This window comes from Idiotropiscis lumnitzeri, chromosome 20 (assembly GCF_059441095.1).
Source record: "Idiotropiscis lumnitzeri isolate Australia: NSW breed Sydney's pygmy pipehorse chromosome 20, RoL_Ilum_1.0, whole genome shotgun sequence".
Lineage (NCBI taxonomy): Eukaryota > Metazoa > Chordata > Actinopteri > Syngnathiformes > Syngnathidae > Idiotropiscis > Idiotropiscis lumnitzeri.
Window position 1 is genome coordinate 6,737,151 of NC_142410.1, and position 15,182 is coordinate 6,752,332.

At 37.7% G+C, this 15,182-nt stretch overlaps 1 protein-coding gene across 4 annotated transcripts; it reads right to left on the reverse strand.

Moving 5' to 3' along the window:
• Nucleotides 1–141: 141 nt before the first annotated feature.
• LOC148317344 (actin-binding LIM protein 1-like) lies at nt 142–14,941 on the reverse strand. 4 transcript variants are annotated; one of them, XM_088284840.1, is made up of 21 exons: nt 14,564–14,941; nt 10,634–10,759; nt 9,044–9,227; nt 8,553–8,662; nt 8,024–8,150; nt 7,848–7,941; nt 7,529–7,616; nt 7,302–7,360; nt 7,160–7,216; nt 5,936–6,013; nt 5,234–5,404; nt 5,066–5,095; nt 4,869–4,989; nt 4,665–4,736; nt 3,998–4,045; nt 3,635–3,693; nt 2,985–3,030; nt 2,905–2,912; nt 2,607–2,681; nt 2,346–2,426; nt 142–2,103 (listed from the first exon to the last, which is right to left on the reverse strand). In XM_088284840.1, the coding sequence occupies exons 1-21, from the start codon at nt 14,865–14,867 to the stop codon at nt 1,990–1,992; spliced, it is 2,052 nt and encodes a 683-aa protein (XP_088140966.1). In that variant the 5' UTR covers nt 14,868–14,941; the 3' UTR covers nt 142–1,989. The 4 variants fall into 4 exon arrangements, 1 of the variants encoding a protein (XP_088140966.1); XR_015840062.1 differs by lacking the exon at nt 7,160–7,216 and having other exon boundaries at nt 2,027–2,103; nt 2,346–2,912; XR_015840064.1 differs by lacking the exon at nt 5,234–5,404 and having other exon boundaries at nt 2,027–2,103; nt 2,346–2,912.
• Between the last annotated feature and the right edge of the window lie 241 nt (nt 14,942–15,182).

Consider the following 15,182-nt stretch of genomic DNA (forward strand, 5'->3'; position numbering starts at 1 on the left):
AAGGTCCAAGCCGCGGACTGATTCCGGTCCGTGGGACATTTGGTACTGGACAGAGATGGCTATATGGAGTTATACAGATACTATAAGAGCCATATTTGGAAATGTTTATTTTCTTTTATTTTGAAACAGAAAGGACCAGGATTTGTTTGTATTTGTGTTTGAGTCATTAGTAAATCTGTTAAACGATGAACCTGAGTTGGAAGATTTTTGTTGCGTCAGACTGGTTGTTTATTCACCCGCTCCTCCGGTGGCAAGAAAAGATAGTTGTCACTACAGATACTGAGAGTTAAAAATATATATAAATAAAAAAAATTAAAATACATAAAAATTAGAAGGAGTGATGTACAGTCTCTGAAATGTTGATAGTTTGTTTTTGTTTCTACATGCCAGCCTGCCAAAATATTACAAGACATGAAAACGGTCAGTGGCGCAAGGAAGGCTCGGGACTGCTGCTTTAAAGTGCTTGTGATTATAAATACAAAAAAAAAAAGTAATTTTCACATGAACCTGAGACAATATTTTTCATTCTTTCCCTTCTGCGTTTGTTCAGCTTACACTCGTTATCAGTCAAGGTTATTTCTTTAGCTGATAATTTGTTTAGTTGTCTGCTGTGTAAACCTTTGAAAGTCCACAAAAACAGGACAAGGAGACACAGGAAAGGTGACAGTGTGTCAAAACATTTGCAAAATGTTGGCAGCTTCGTTGAAACTCGGTCAAAACATATGACCTCACGATCGGGGATGAGACGACCAAGCTAATACAGAATTAAAGCTGGAAAAATGTTGAAGGAAGGAAAGAAGGGAAAACAAGCAGGTCTGAAGGAGGAAAATGGCTCATCAGTGATGGGACATTGTAATTTTCAAGGAACATTGTAGAAGTGATTATTTAAAAATGTAAACACTTGAGATATATAAAAACAAAGGTCTAAAAGTAGAATTGACAGTGAGCATGAGGAGACAGATGGCCTCTTTGAAACAGTTTATCTAAAAATAAACGTATGATCTACCAACTTTGACGGAGCGATAGCAGAGCGCAAACATAAGAATTCCAGCCTTTTAAGAGTCGACATGCCTTCTCGACTGCTTTCTCCATAGACTGACTTGAATTGAAATTTGCTCAAATAATCTGCAGACAGGATAATAGTCACAAAGGTATCTCTCTCTGCACAGTCCAGATAAGCAGATCAAGTCATCATCTGTCATCATAAAATTGCTCTTTGAGGCAAACATGAAAGTCAAAAAATACATACTTCTCATTTTTAGGCGTTCATGTGCAAACCTTTGGAGATGTGGGCCAAAAAAAAATAAATCATGTAAATGGGCATAGAAACGCATACAAATAATACGATACAATACAAATATTCACTTCAGCTCATTTTATTTTTACGGCGCTTGAGCAGAGTTCTGAGAAAAATAACTCACTTTTTTTTTTTTTTTTTTTAACTTTTAAAGCCCATAATCATGATGATTTAGAGACAAGTTGAAAACACAAGACTAAGAATATAATAGTACATTATACAGCATCATGCAATAACAGTCATTTGTTATGGCAGCTAATATACTTGGTTTTCTCACACACTCCAAATATTTTTTCAAAATGTATGCTTATTGTAAAAAAAAACAAACATTTAAATATCTTCGAAGAAGTGTTTTTGTTTCTACCATTTTCTGAAGGCAAATACGAACAGAAGCATTCGTGTCGCAATGGTGAAATGGTTAGCTTAACATTGAAAACCCGGCTTTGAGATCTTCCAGATTGCTTTAACATAACATTCCACGCGCAAACATTCCCATGATTCAGCTTTCAGCTCAGATAATTGAGTCCTCGGTATCCGTCCATATGAGCACAATAAAAAAAAAATTAATAATAATAAACTTCAACTTTGCTTTTTGCTGCTCTGGCGCCCCCATCAGTATGTTGAAATCATAGCAGTCTGACAATAAATAAAAACACATAACAATGAATTTAAAAAAAAAATAAAATAAAAATTTAAAAGAGGTTGGCTTTTTTCTTCATGTCATTTCTTTTCCAAAGCGGAAGTCTGTCAAATTCTTTCATCACCATGCCGAAGATCTCAAAGAAGGAATCTGGAGACAGATGACGCTGGAATGAAAGAATGCAAGAGCATTACCGCGAGACGAGCGCTGACATACATTTACAATCTAAGTTCTAGTATCTGTGGATTGTATTTAATCAGAATGTGTATGTGGATGCTGCAGTTTTTGTCCAATCAGATTTCAGCTTCTATTTTTGTCATTTTATGAAATAAACATTGATTCTGCAGCGCTGCAGATGATCATCATGGCACAGTTGTTGTGTTTTGTATCGTATAAAACGATGATTACCTCTAATCTTGTTCTGTCAACCTCTCTGGGAAGCTTCACACGTCCCCTGTTGGCAATCGTTAGCATTTCGTATGGGTAGACCTTGACACAACAAAGACTAGGTTAAAGCAAGTAGTTAAACTAAAGAGTACAAAATGCAGATAGTAATTTTCTAAATGTAGGGAGTAAAAATAAAAATGTGACCAAAAAAAATAAATAAATACATGCATGGTTAGTATTTGCAAACAACACAAAAGGGCTAAACATGAATGCAATACTTGCTTTTGGCTCCAACAAATTAGGCATTGACACTCCTCTGTCCATTCGTGCAAATGGATGCGGGCTGTCATGGAAGAGCTACAGACACAAGCAAGTAACAGATTCTCAACACGGTTAATCACGGTTAAGATGAAATGGCACATTTACTACAAGCAACGTAGACGTGCGCAATATAGAATGAGCGGTTAATAAAGATGCAATTATGCAGCTGCAAATATGCTTGATGTTTCATTTTTGACTTGGTTGCATGGAGGAGAGAAAGAAGTCACAGACTCGACTGCGGCGAAATCCTCTCACGTACCTTGAAATCTGAAAGGAAAGGGACTTGTTTTAGGAGGATGTAACACACACACACAAAAAAAAAAAAAAAAAGAAGCATACCTCTTAGTGTGTCACCACTGCTCCTGAGGAATTCAGCGGATTGCGGCTGAGTAAAAAGCAAAAGAAATGTAATTATGGAAGTCGGGGGCTCTCAAATAGGGGGTCCACAAAATGTAGTTTGGGGGTTCGCCAAATAATTTGGAACAAATTCTTGTGTTGTATCATAAACAAAAACTACATTTGGACCAATTCTGATCATATATGTGACAAAGCATTTAAATCAAATTTTGTTTTTTTTCTTCTTCTTTTTTTGGGGTGAATAATAAAAAGAGAATTATTAAAGGAAGGACCTTTTTTTTTTTAATAAAACCCATATATTTTTAAAAAAACGCAGCCCTGTATTCGTTTCTAATAAAAGGCATACGTAAAATTCTAACACATAAGCTTGAAATTCACCAGGTAAAAAAATATTTTATTATTTTCGTTCAGATGTGTGATTTTCATAACGTATATCATTTACCCCCCATTTTTAATTTTTTTTTAGGAGGGGGGGGGTAAAATTTATTCCCAGGACATCACAACTTTTTAGTTCTTTTGACATTTAGGGATCACATGGATGGATGGACTAGAAAATCTAGTATATCATGCAATCACAGCCCACAGACTGAATCAAAATAAAAATATACTGTAGTGTTCTGGAATTGACTAACCGGATTGAGGCCATTGCAACCGTATCCAGGTAGAGAGGATGTTTGGGTGGAGTTGGGATCTACGTCAAAGTCAAACAGCAGATACATTATTTCAGTCGGACTCTTTGACTTCTCCATTAACATGTATTTTTATGTTTGCTGAGCACAATGATTTATATGACGGGACTCTGTTTTGATTTTAGCCAAAGTCCAACAAACTCTGTGTGTAGACTGTAAAACGTAAGCGCAGCAATATAAAGCTTTACAAGACTGCATGGGTGCCAACGGAATTGTGTTGAAAGGTCTTAATGACTCATTCGAAAATGTTCCGACAATGGTAACAGACAAGATCCTGTATTATGAAATAAACAAGATTGAAAGTACCTTGCTGTTTGAAAATTGGAGGTTTTCTGTACATGTTGAAACCTTGATCTGAAGGACAAGAATGTGGCGTCAGAATTTGAGTGGCTGATTCCTTGAGCACAAAATGCATCATAAAAATCAATGTCGGTTCACAACATAATCCAAAATTAAGTACAGTACAAAGAGTAGATTTATTCACACTTCTCAAGACGGAAAGTTAAAGATTGTCCGCTAACTTTGACCACTAGATGGCTGTGTTTCCATGGAGATACTGCGCATAATAATAATAATAATATTAATAATAATTATATTATTATTAATAATAATAATAATAATAATAATAATAATAATAATAATAATATAAATAAAAATAAAAATAAAAATAAAAATAAAAATAAAAATAAAAATAAAAAATAAAAATAAAAATAAATAAAAATAAAAATAAAAATAAAAATAAAAATAAAAATAAAAATATAAATATAAATATAAATATAAATAAAAAATAAAAACATTTTTATTACAATCATGAATAAAAAAAAAGACATTTGCCAATAAAACCTCTTAAACTAATTTCTCTCTGACAATCTGGGAATCCTGTACATGTTGAAACCTTGATCTATCGAGGGACAAGAATCCTTCCTGAAAAAAAGGGGGTACCAGGCAGGAGAAGAGGCTGTTGTGATCTTACCTGTGGTGTCAGGAACTAATCGGTGACAGGAAGAGGGAGTGGGCAAGGTGTCGTTGGCGGAAAATAAAGAGCCTATTTGTTAATCCAGAAGAAGTGAGGGAGTGGAGGATGAAAAAGAAAGACGGCGAGGTATAGCAAATAGGTGAGCAGAAGGAGTTGCTACGGACACAAAAGGGAGGAACCAAAGAATCGTGTACGTTTTACCGGGCCGGTGGAAGTGTTGTGGGGAACGGGTGGGCGTGTAGCTGTGACGACTGTACGACTGAACGCCGAAAGATCCGTGGCTCGCCGACTTGGGAATGCATTTCCGCAACTCGTAACTTTCCTTGACAAAAAAACAGGACACAAATGTACGATTAGGACACAAGATATCACACTGATTGAACAGCGAGAATATTTACCTCCGTGGTCTCCGATACATTGGCCAGAGACTAGAAAAAGAAAAGATGTACTAAATTAGCAACATTTCCTCAACTTCTACGCACCACTGAATATCTGCAAGATATAGTTTCATAAACTAAAACAGATGATTTATTTTGCACGTTTTAGCGACCGATGGATGATGTTACCTCGGCAGAGCTTTTTGTGTCTCGTGTGTCGCCTCTGCTGTCCAGAGCAGCTGAGGTGACGTTGTCACTCTTATAGGACATCATATCAGGATGCTCTATGTCATAAATAGCCTTGACTCTGGGAATCGCGGCTAAGTCTCGGTAATCAATGATCTCATCATCTACTTTAGCCTGGGAGGGGGGACAGTGAGAGTGGGATTGTGGATTGTGGGGGTAATGGGGGGGGGGGTCGGAGAAGGACACAGAGGGTTGAAATGGGAGCAGACATGAGTTGAGACAAGTGAAAGTACAAAGTTTGCACTTTTGGGAGGAGTGACACTTTAATCCCACGACATCACACTTCGGGTGTGCTTCAAAGTGTTTCTGTGGGCTTAAAGTTCATTGAATAAGGGGCACAAAACTACAACAGTCAGGTCACAACAGCAACTGAGCTCATACTTTTCGATGTGGTAATACAAATAACCAGAGGAGGGGGACAGACTATTTTATTTTAGGACTTGGGATTTGTTCTTGATCTTCCCTCGCCCTGAGTCTTTTTTTTCCCCTGATCATGAGATCTGGCTTAGCATGTTTGCCTGTCCCCGTGGCTGATCGGTGTTTATGCTACAACAACAACGCCGCCATACCTGGACTTTGACAAGTCTTGAACAAACTCCGCAAACAATGCTGGAAATAAATGTGTCCGCCATGCGTGTGACTTACACAGATGGAGCGACCGGGGCTTCCAGGTGTACACGAGCCGGGTCTGGAGCAGGAGCTTTCAGACGAAGTGAGAGTCGACTGAGGAAAGAGAAAACTGTATGAGGTCCACATATGTGACGCAATCTGGCCAATTGAGTGCATTAAAAATGTGGAAACTCTAATAATGGGGTATTATACACATGTTTAGCTCAGTGTTTCCCAACCTTTTTTAAAAAAAAAAAGAAAAAAAAAGAAAAATAATTATATATATATACATATATACATATATATATATATATATATATATATATAAATTCTCATGGCGCAGCACCAGTCAAAAACATAATGAGAAGTACTGTAGGTAACCCCCCATTATTTTTACAGTATATTTCAGGAAAAAAAAAATAAAAAATTTAAAAAAAGAAAAAAAAAAATATATATATATAAATATATATATATATATATATTACACAAATCTACTTAGTCTGTAATCGAATGTAATCTGGGCCTGTTTGTTTGAATTTAAAGCTAAAAGGTGAATGCAGGGTTTAATTGTACCTTCTGTCATCTAGTGGAAAAGAATTTAATCGTTCTCCCTAGCATAAATACATTCATTGTAAAATAAATAATCATTTTCACCCTAACTGGATCATTTCCGTAGTTGGGAATCACTGCCATAGGTTACAATGGATGTTTGAGCGACAGTATGACAATGATAGCAAACACACTCATGCATAGAGATCCAAAATGTTTCCTTTCCAAAGACATTAAAACTCAGTTTTGATTGACACTGCTGTAGAACTGCAATAGGTGTTTCTAATATTTTGGTTAGCTAATTTAGTCACATGGAAGTGGCATGAGGTTGAATTGTCTTATCTTGGATCTCATCCGATCGTGCAGATGTACTTATTGTATTAAATGATGGTTGAATATAAACCCCAGGTCCAAAAATCAGCTAATAATGCACATCCAACTTGTGTCATGTGCTCTAACCTAAGCATGTAAAAATTAGGTGGAATGTTGGTCAATGTTTTACATCAAATGCGATGTCGACATTTTTCTTCCTTGCTGTGGTAAAAGCGAAGTGCTGTGAATACTTTCCAGATAGTGAGCATAGTGAGCAAAGAGTTAAGGAGGCATGTGAAACAAGCCAGGAGCTGCTTAATCTCAAACTACGACATGACACAATACACTCGAGAGAGGAAAAAAAAAGATCAAACTGCAAAAGCCGCTCTCAATATTAACCTTCAGTTCACTTGGAGGATAAAAGAAATCAAGACAAGGTGTTTTGAGTCTTCGGACCTGAGAAGAAGTATATCCAATTCTCTAAAACTTGCATTTCATCCATCATTTTAAGACAAGTTGAGGGTTGAATGAGGGTTCTTACCCTGTTGCTATCATGGTTTGTGCTGCTCTCTCTGCAGTCCGGATGCCACACCGTTGAGCCTAACGAATGGCAAAAGTTTATTCGCGACACTTAACTCATTTACTACCAGCCGGGTAAAAAAAAAAAAAAAAAAAAAAAATCTTTGACGTCTTTATCCGTCAATGGTAGTGAATGAGTTAATAATTTGCACTAATGTGTTTATATGAGCCAAAAGTGTTCACACGAACCTTGCAAATACATTTCCTCGCCTTCCGTGAACGTTTTGTCACATCGGCTGCATCTTGCACATTCTGGATGATAGTGTTTGTCGCCCGCCTTTTGAAAATCAGAAAGGAACAAATTGCGCATTATAATTTAGAAATCAGAATGCTGCACTGGAAAAAAAGCTTTAAAAAATATTATTATATATTAATCATGATTTGCAATATTTTATTTTTGGTGTTGAAGTCACTTTGGAAAAGAAATCCACAAGAGAAAAAAAATTCTCTCAAATCAAGTGCTTGTTTTCATGCATGAATGCAAGCGACTGCACATGTCACGCCTCACCTCAAGAACTTTCCCCGTTATGAACTTCTGACATGCGTCACATTGGACCCCAAATTGAATCTGGTAGTCCCTCTCACAATATGGAACACCATCCCTGTAAGGTGGAACGCACCAAGTAGAATGAAAGCAAGTTCATCATTACTTCAGTATGCAATGTTAAATATGTTGATATTTACTTGCTGATGTATTCTCCACTCAGCATTTTTCTGCAAATGTTGCACTTGAAACAGCCGAGGTGCCACTGGCTGCCCAAAGCGAACAAAGCCTGACCGTTCTTGATGTCGCGACCACAACCGTTGCAGTCTAGGAGAACACCGAAAGACGAGCACAGACATTGTCAATCATTTGATAAAATTATTGTCGCAGATGGTTCAGACCTTTGAAAAATGGTTTACCTTAGTTTTTCTAATGAAAAAAATGATATTTTCTGTTTTTAATAGTTTGCTGTCAAATATCATGACATTATTTCATTTTTATTTTTGGTGTGGGTGGGGGGGGTCGATTTTGATGAAGGCAGCTAGCAAGATGCCCTCAACACGCACTCCCAAGAGGACAGCTGTGTGTTGAAAGAAAGTTTGTGTACGTCTAAATCAACATCTAAATACCAGCTCTGGTGACGAAACAAAAACAAACAAACAAACAAACAAAAAAAACGTGCCAGCTTAAGCCATTAAAACACATTCGACAATGTTCCGCTGAACTTACTGTTGGAGTATCTGATTCCAGTCGGTGGCGGCGTCAACGGGTTAACACACCGCTGACAGATGCACTCTTTCCCACTGAAGGTGACACAATCACCGGCAGGAAAAGGTTGCCTGTGGTATAACAGAAAATAATATCTTGTTTGAAGTTCACTTGTGTGTACGGCACAGTTTATTTGCGCTTCACTTTTCACAAATTCACCTATTTGCGTTTTTTAGCATTTTAAGCTAGCAAAGCTAGCAGTGGTTTCTTAGGAGTTTCATTTATTTATTTCCAAAAACTATAAGTTGGGGAACTCGTAAGTGAACCACTGTTTGATGATGTAACACAAGATGTTTGGATGTCAGCAATTTTTAAAGACAATTTTATAAAATTAGCTTGAAATTCATTCATAGTTTGTAGAACAATATATTTACAGTTCAAACGTTGAGCTATTCAGCAGCGTTCAAATTACTGGACGAGTGCGCTCAATTTTTTTTATTTTTTATTATTACTTGCAAATGGTGCACACGAAGCAGGCCGGGTGATAAGTCTTGCCCAAGACGGCGACCACGTCTCCCTCCACAAATCCCCCGCAGCTGTTGCAAACGGTGCCATGAAGCCTCTGGTAGTCGAGAGGACAGAGGCAGTCTCCGTTCTTTATGAAGAAGCCGGACTGGGCCAAGTCGCAGCCACAAACTAAACAAACACGGAGAAGGAAAACAATCAATTATTCACATTAAATTTTGCCCCCCAAAAAAAAGAGAACTTGTCAACATTAGTAGAGGCGGGAAAAAAATATTTAAGGACAGATTCTGTTAAAAAAAAAAAAAAAAAAAAAAAAAGCTTTGAGTTAAAGTAAAAGTAGTGATTCAACTTCTTTACTTAAGTAATTTTTTAAATCAAATTTTATACCCATATTTATTAAATAGTGATAACAAGATGACACAGAAGGCCAAAATACAAAGTAAAAAATAAATACACAAAGTATTTGAGCCCATCTGACCTTGTTCCAGTTGCACCTCTGCAGAATGCATTCAAATGCCAAGGGCTGTCTATTTCTGTCTGGGGAGTCACTCGGCACATGAGCATTGTTTGCTACAATGAAAATAAATATTGGCACCAAATTTCAATAAATTGTCCCAAGAACTGATGACTCGTTTTATGGATTAGTCATGTGTGGGTTATGGGCCAATTCTCTTTTTGATAGTCTTCAAAAATCGATATAAGTATATTTATCTGTGACATCTGAGTTTGACTCTGAAATTCCAATTTGGAATTTCTAACAGGAATATTATTACCCTTTCGGTGTTAGTGTCACATGACCAATGGAAAGAAACCTAATTGGTTGGAGGTTGGATGAAATGTTCCGAGTACATCGCCGTGGTTACAAGGACGTTTTGCCAGGTGTTTTTATTTTTCAGAGGGAGTTTTCTTTGACACTGCATTTTGGGAGGATTGATTTTTTTAATGTGTTAAATTCTTAAAAAATCTTGCGACTCAAAAAAAAAAAAAATAATGTTGGAAATTCAAATTTAATCTCAGATGGCGCAGATCAATACTAATCCCAATTTAGTCACCTGAAAGTAAAAATACATTGCCAAAGCAAACTGCTTGCTTCCCAATAATCCTTATTGTTGATTAAAATCCTGCAAGCTCCCCTGCTCAATTTTTCCCCTCCCCTTTGCGAGGTAAGCACAGCACAAGAACACAAACAAGGGCACCAACACGAGAAGCCCGTCAGGGTCAATTAGGTGAAGACAATGGCCTGCTGCGTAAACATGAATCCCATGAAGCCGTAACTCCTGTGTGTGGTTGTCTGGCAACCACAAGAGCCCATTGAAGTCGGAATATTTTGCAATAAATTGAGTTTGAATAATGTATGAGCTGCAATTTGGAGTCATGTGGAATAAAAAAACAAAAAACAAAAACAACTTCAACGCAAAAAAGTTGCCACGGTCACTCCATCAACATATTTAATGTTGTCGTTGTTGAACGCTGACGGAACAGACTTCAACTCTTGGCCCAGTAACTATTTGGCAACATTAGAGTATTTCCATCGGCTCACATTTGATTTTGTGGCGTCATTGGAATGGTCGACCGACCTTTGCAGGTGAAGCATTTGATGTGGAAGTGATTGGACTGGACTCGCAGCACCTCCCCTCTGCAGACCCCGCCGCATTTGACGCATCGGATGACCCGCTTGGCCGCAGGAGTGTGAGTGTGAAGCACTGTGGGGGGGGGGGAGCAGAAGGTAAGCCTTCAATCATTTGTTTGTCATCAGCATGTCATGGAAAACAGATAACATGACATTAAAAAAAAAAAAAAAAAAAAAAGGAATACCTAATTTTAGTTGAGAAATAATATATGTGAGCAAATGAACCATTTTTCCTTGAAAATTTGATTAAAAAAAAAAAAATGAAAAAAATGGTTCCTGAATAAATGCTACTTGAACGTTATGTGTTTTTTCCCCTCAAAGGCTTAACGACTCGCTGCAGGTCAAAGCAACTTGGACCCGAGTTATGTCACTTAGCAGCATGTGCTCGGGGGCCGCATTCTTCTTCCTCTATCTATCCTGTCATACTGTCAGGCAGCCAGAAAGCGAGGATGCCTGGACAATCTAATCACGGGCCACTGAAAAGGTCCCGCCTGTGATTGGCAGAGGGAAGAATGTGACACATTGACAGCGTTGCCTCTCCCACTCTGTGCGTGTGGATGGCACCGTTTTTAATTTTTTTATTTATTTTAGTCAATTATATTTACTTTTTTTTTTTTTTTTTTGGTAAATCAGCCAAACACAAAGTGACTGCACGCCTCAGCCTCGTGAGGAGCTAATAAAATTGAGACATTGGTATGTCCCAGATTTGCACAGCAACAGAAGAGCTTTGTTGCCATGGTAACAGACATGTACGCAGTAACAAACAAGATTACAAGAACACGCTTTCCAAAGGTTGACGTTAACTGATTAAGCTATCCTGAGAGAGGGGCTTGGGTGGGTCGTTGTCATCGTTATGATTTATTACCTCATGTTTTCCACATCGCGCTTCAGCAGACCGAAAAGTTTTCTTTGAAATGAAGCAAAACCTCGCCATTTGCAGATGGGCGCCCGAGCACTTTCACAAAAAGCAAAAATCTGTGATCACAGACAACAGATGCAACAAAGATGGCAGCAAAGGACTACTTTTGTCTAAATGAGGCTTTTCAATTAAAAAAAACACTGAAAATATTGACATTCACGTCCAGCGAAGAAGTCACGCAAGGCTTGTTTCTTGGTTATATATATCTGGAAATAAATTATTTATCACATCAATAACCTTTTCACAGCCTTGTTTTTATCGATTATAGTTTGAGGTGTCACCAAAGCAAAAATATATTAGCGCGTCACTGTCCTGTTAGTTCGCAATTTTCGCCACTTTTTGATGAAACCAGCCATGAAAGTGGTAGAATCAACATTTTTTTTTAGTTAAAAAAAAAAGAAAATATATTCTATCTTTTGTATGTTCAGTGGTTATATTGTCATATAAAACAATTTGTTGGGGGGGGTCTTGAAAAATCAGACAAAATGCTCTGCTTTGAAAACAGCTGGTTGGAAATGAGCTAAAATAGCTAAATAATGATATAATTAAAAAGTATTCCACATAAAAGTTAAAGTACTAGATGTGTATATGTAGATAAAAACAAACAGTTCTTGAAGATTAAATGCAAATATATTGAAGTTAAATATTAAATACAACTTAGTTCAGTACAGTGATTCTTTCACATACCACTAGAGGGAGCTCCACATAAATCAAAGGCGTGAATAATTGAAGATTGAAGAAAAAGACAATACAAACGGCACCGCACGGTTCTCAACATCACTCCCTGACTGTGAAGCTGATCTGCTGTCATGTATTAGCAAACGGTGGATTTAGAAAGACGACAAATGGCGAGACACCCGAGATGACCACTTAATCGCGGATCTGCGGTCAAGCGATGGAGAATCTATTTCAAGTATCGCAATTAATTTTTACGCGGCAGACAGGAAGTGTTTAACAATGTTGCATTCTTTTACAGAGAAGTAGGGAGGCTGTGAGTCACATTTGAGCAAAAACGGTGATCTGGTAAGTGTGAGGTAAGACGGGAGTCAGCCCATGAGATTCTCGTGGAATGTCTCAGGAAGACGTGGAAGGGGAGAACTGTTTTTTATCACTGCAAGTGAAAAAAGTCTCACCCTGACTAAGCAGATAAGTCACAAAAGAACACTTATGTATAAAAAAAGAAGAAGAATAGTTGCTTGAATGGAGCCTTTTTTTCTTCAAGGGTCACGCAAAATTCACATGTTGCTCTATGTTTAACAGCACCAGCTGAGCTTTTTTCCCTTTTCCACACTTGGCAACCGACGTTTGTATCCCTTCATTTTGTTTCGGTCATTTCCTGAATATTTTCTCCTTCTGTCAGTTAAAAAAAAAAAAAAATCTGGAACGATGCACTGAGTTTGAGAGTGATACATATCGGAGCAGAAAAGTGGCTTTTACTCTTCCATTTTTTTTTTTACTTCCGTAAACGTCGCAAGTGTGGGTTTCTCAAAACTTTTTGAAGTATTTGTGGAAACTTTGCAGCTATATAGATTAACTCAGAGGAGTAATTATAGTCGCACACATACATCAATGCAGCGGCAAATATTTCTAAACAGATTTTCAAGAAACATTTAAGCATAACGGGAAAAAAAAAAGTCTTCAGGATGTCTCCACACACTACCTTTCTCTTTCATGGCGGTGAGTGCACGTCTTTTGGCGAGGAGAACTCTTGACTGCGGTGGATCAGCGCGAGAAGGGGGAACAAGTTGGACTATTGCTCACGATGATACAAGGGGGAGGGGGGCGGTCCGAGCAGGAGCATGCATGTGTGACAAAAGTGGGTGCGTGTGGGAATGTGTGTGTGTGTGTGTGTGTGTGTGTGTGTGTGTGTGTGTGTTCTAAATGGAGGCTATGGGTGTAAATGTGATTCTGAGCCATGACATCATCCATTCGCTGGGAAGTATGTGTGTTTTTCCTTCAGCCTGCATGTACTGTGCGCACAACTATAGATACTGTGATGACTTGATTTAATAAAAAAAAAAAAAAAAAAAGGCAGATTTTGGCAGATTTTTCTTTGCGTTGTAAAGTTAAACAAATACAAAAGAACAGAGTAGTGTAAAAGTCAAATGTTCTGCTCATAATTCATTCATATCTGTATTGTTTTAAATGGTTAAGTGATCAAAAAATGTTTTATTCAGATTTAGATTTTTTTTTAATTAATCGACCAATTAATCGATTATCTGAATTATAATCGGAATCTGCATCAGCCTAAAAAAAAAAAAAAAAAAAAATCCATATCGGTTGGACCAGAGTAAAAATCCAACAAATTATGTCATTTTGAGCTAATCTGAAGTTACTTAAAGGGGGAGTTTGCAATTTTAAAAAATAAAACAAAAAAATAAAACATGTTGCCATATTGTTAAAAAAAAACAAAAAACATTGTGACTTAACAATCCTATTGATAAAAAAAAATAAAAAAAGATCTACACCAACTACCTAGGTGCGTCTTACAAGGTGTCATTTTTTTATTTATTTGCATATACACGCACCGCGGACACACCACAAAAAAATATCAATAACCATTTAGTGTAGTAGTAGTAACATTCCATAGTAAATAATGTGCAGTTCCGGTCAGCGCGATGTTTAACACACATATATATATATATATATTTTTTTTTATTTTTATTTATCTTTTTTTTTTTAACCACAGAGTCTCCACTTCAGTAGTTTAAGGAAAAATAATATTGTATGTATTGATTATTTAACAGCCGTGGACATATCTGGTGACTCAAGGGCTGTAAAATGCATCAACAGAGCATAAAAGACATACAAGTGTATGTGTAAGATTTAAAAGCTTCAAAAATGACACTAAAAAGAAACTTTATAATACGACTAAATTAAATTGCCCCCCAATGTACAAAGAAGTGGAATGTGTGTGTGTGTGTGTGTGTGTGTGTGTGTGTGCGCGTGTGTGTGTACCTGACACATCAGCAGGTATGGCCGCCAGCTTCTCACACAAAACGTAATCATTAGGGTTGAGGAACGGCAGCTGCTCCATCATACACTGCTTGGGAATCAGATAGAGCACCTCAGCTATCTGTCCGTCCTCGATGATGGACATGCGCCTGACCGAGTTCTTTCTCTTGACCCGGTCAAGGACCACCATGTCGTTGCTCGTGCCGGTTCCGCAGATGCGGCCCAGGCTGTTGAGGCTGAGGCGGCTCGACATGCTCATCTTGTCCACACAGTCCAGGCTACACAGCCCCTCCAGCCGAGAAACCATGCGAGCAGACCCTGTGATGGAGATGATGCGAGGAATTAGGTTGCTCTTAAGGATCAATCTGCATGTGTGTGTCTGTGTGTGTGTGTGTGTGGTCCATCAGGCAGCACAGGTCCTGTAAGAAGATTAAGGCAAGTGTATTTTTAGTGTTTATCTTCACAGTGAACACAGGATTTTTACAAGTCTCACAGGTAACATTCTTCCAAGTACGTCACCATGGCAACACCGCAATCACACGTCAGTCCAACGATCCAGTCCATGCATTACAAAATGTGCTCTGGTTCAATAAACCCTGGGGAACACGAAATCTCAATTAAA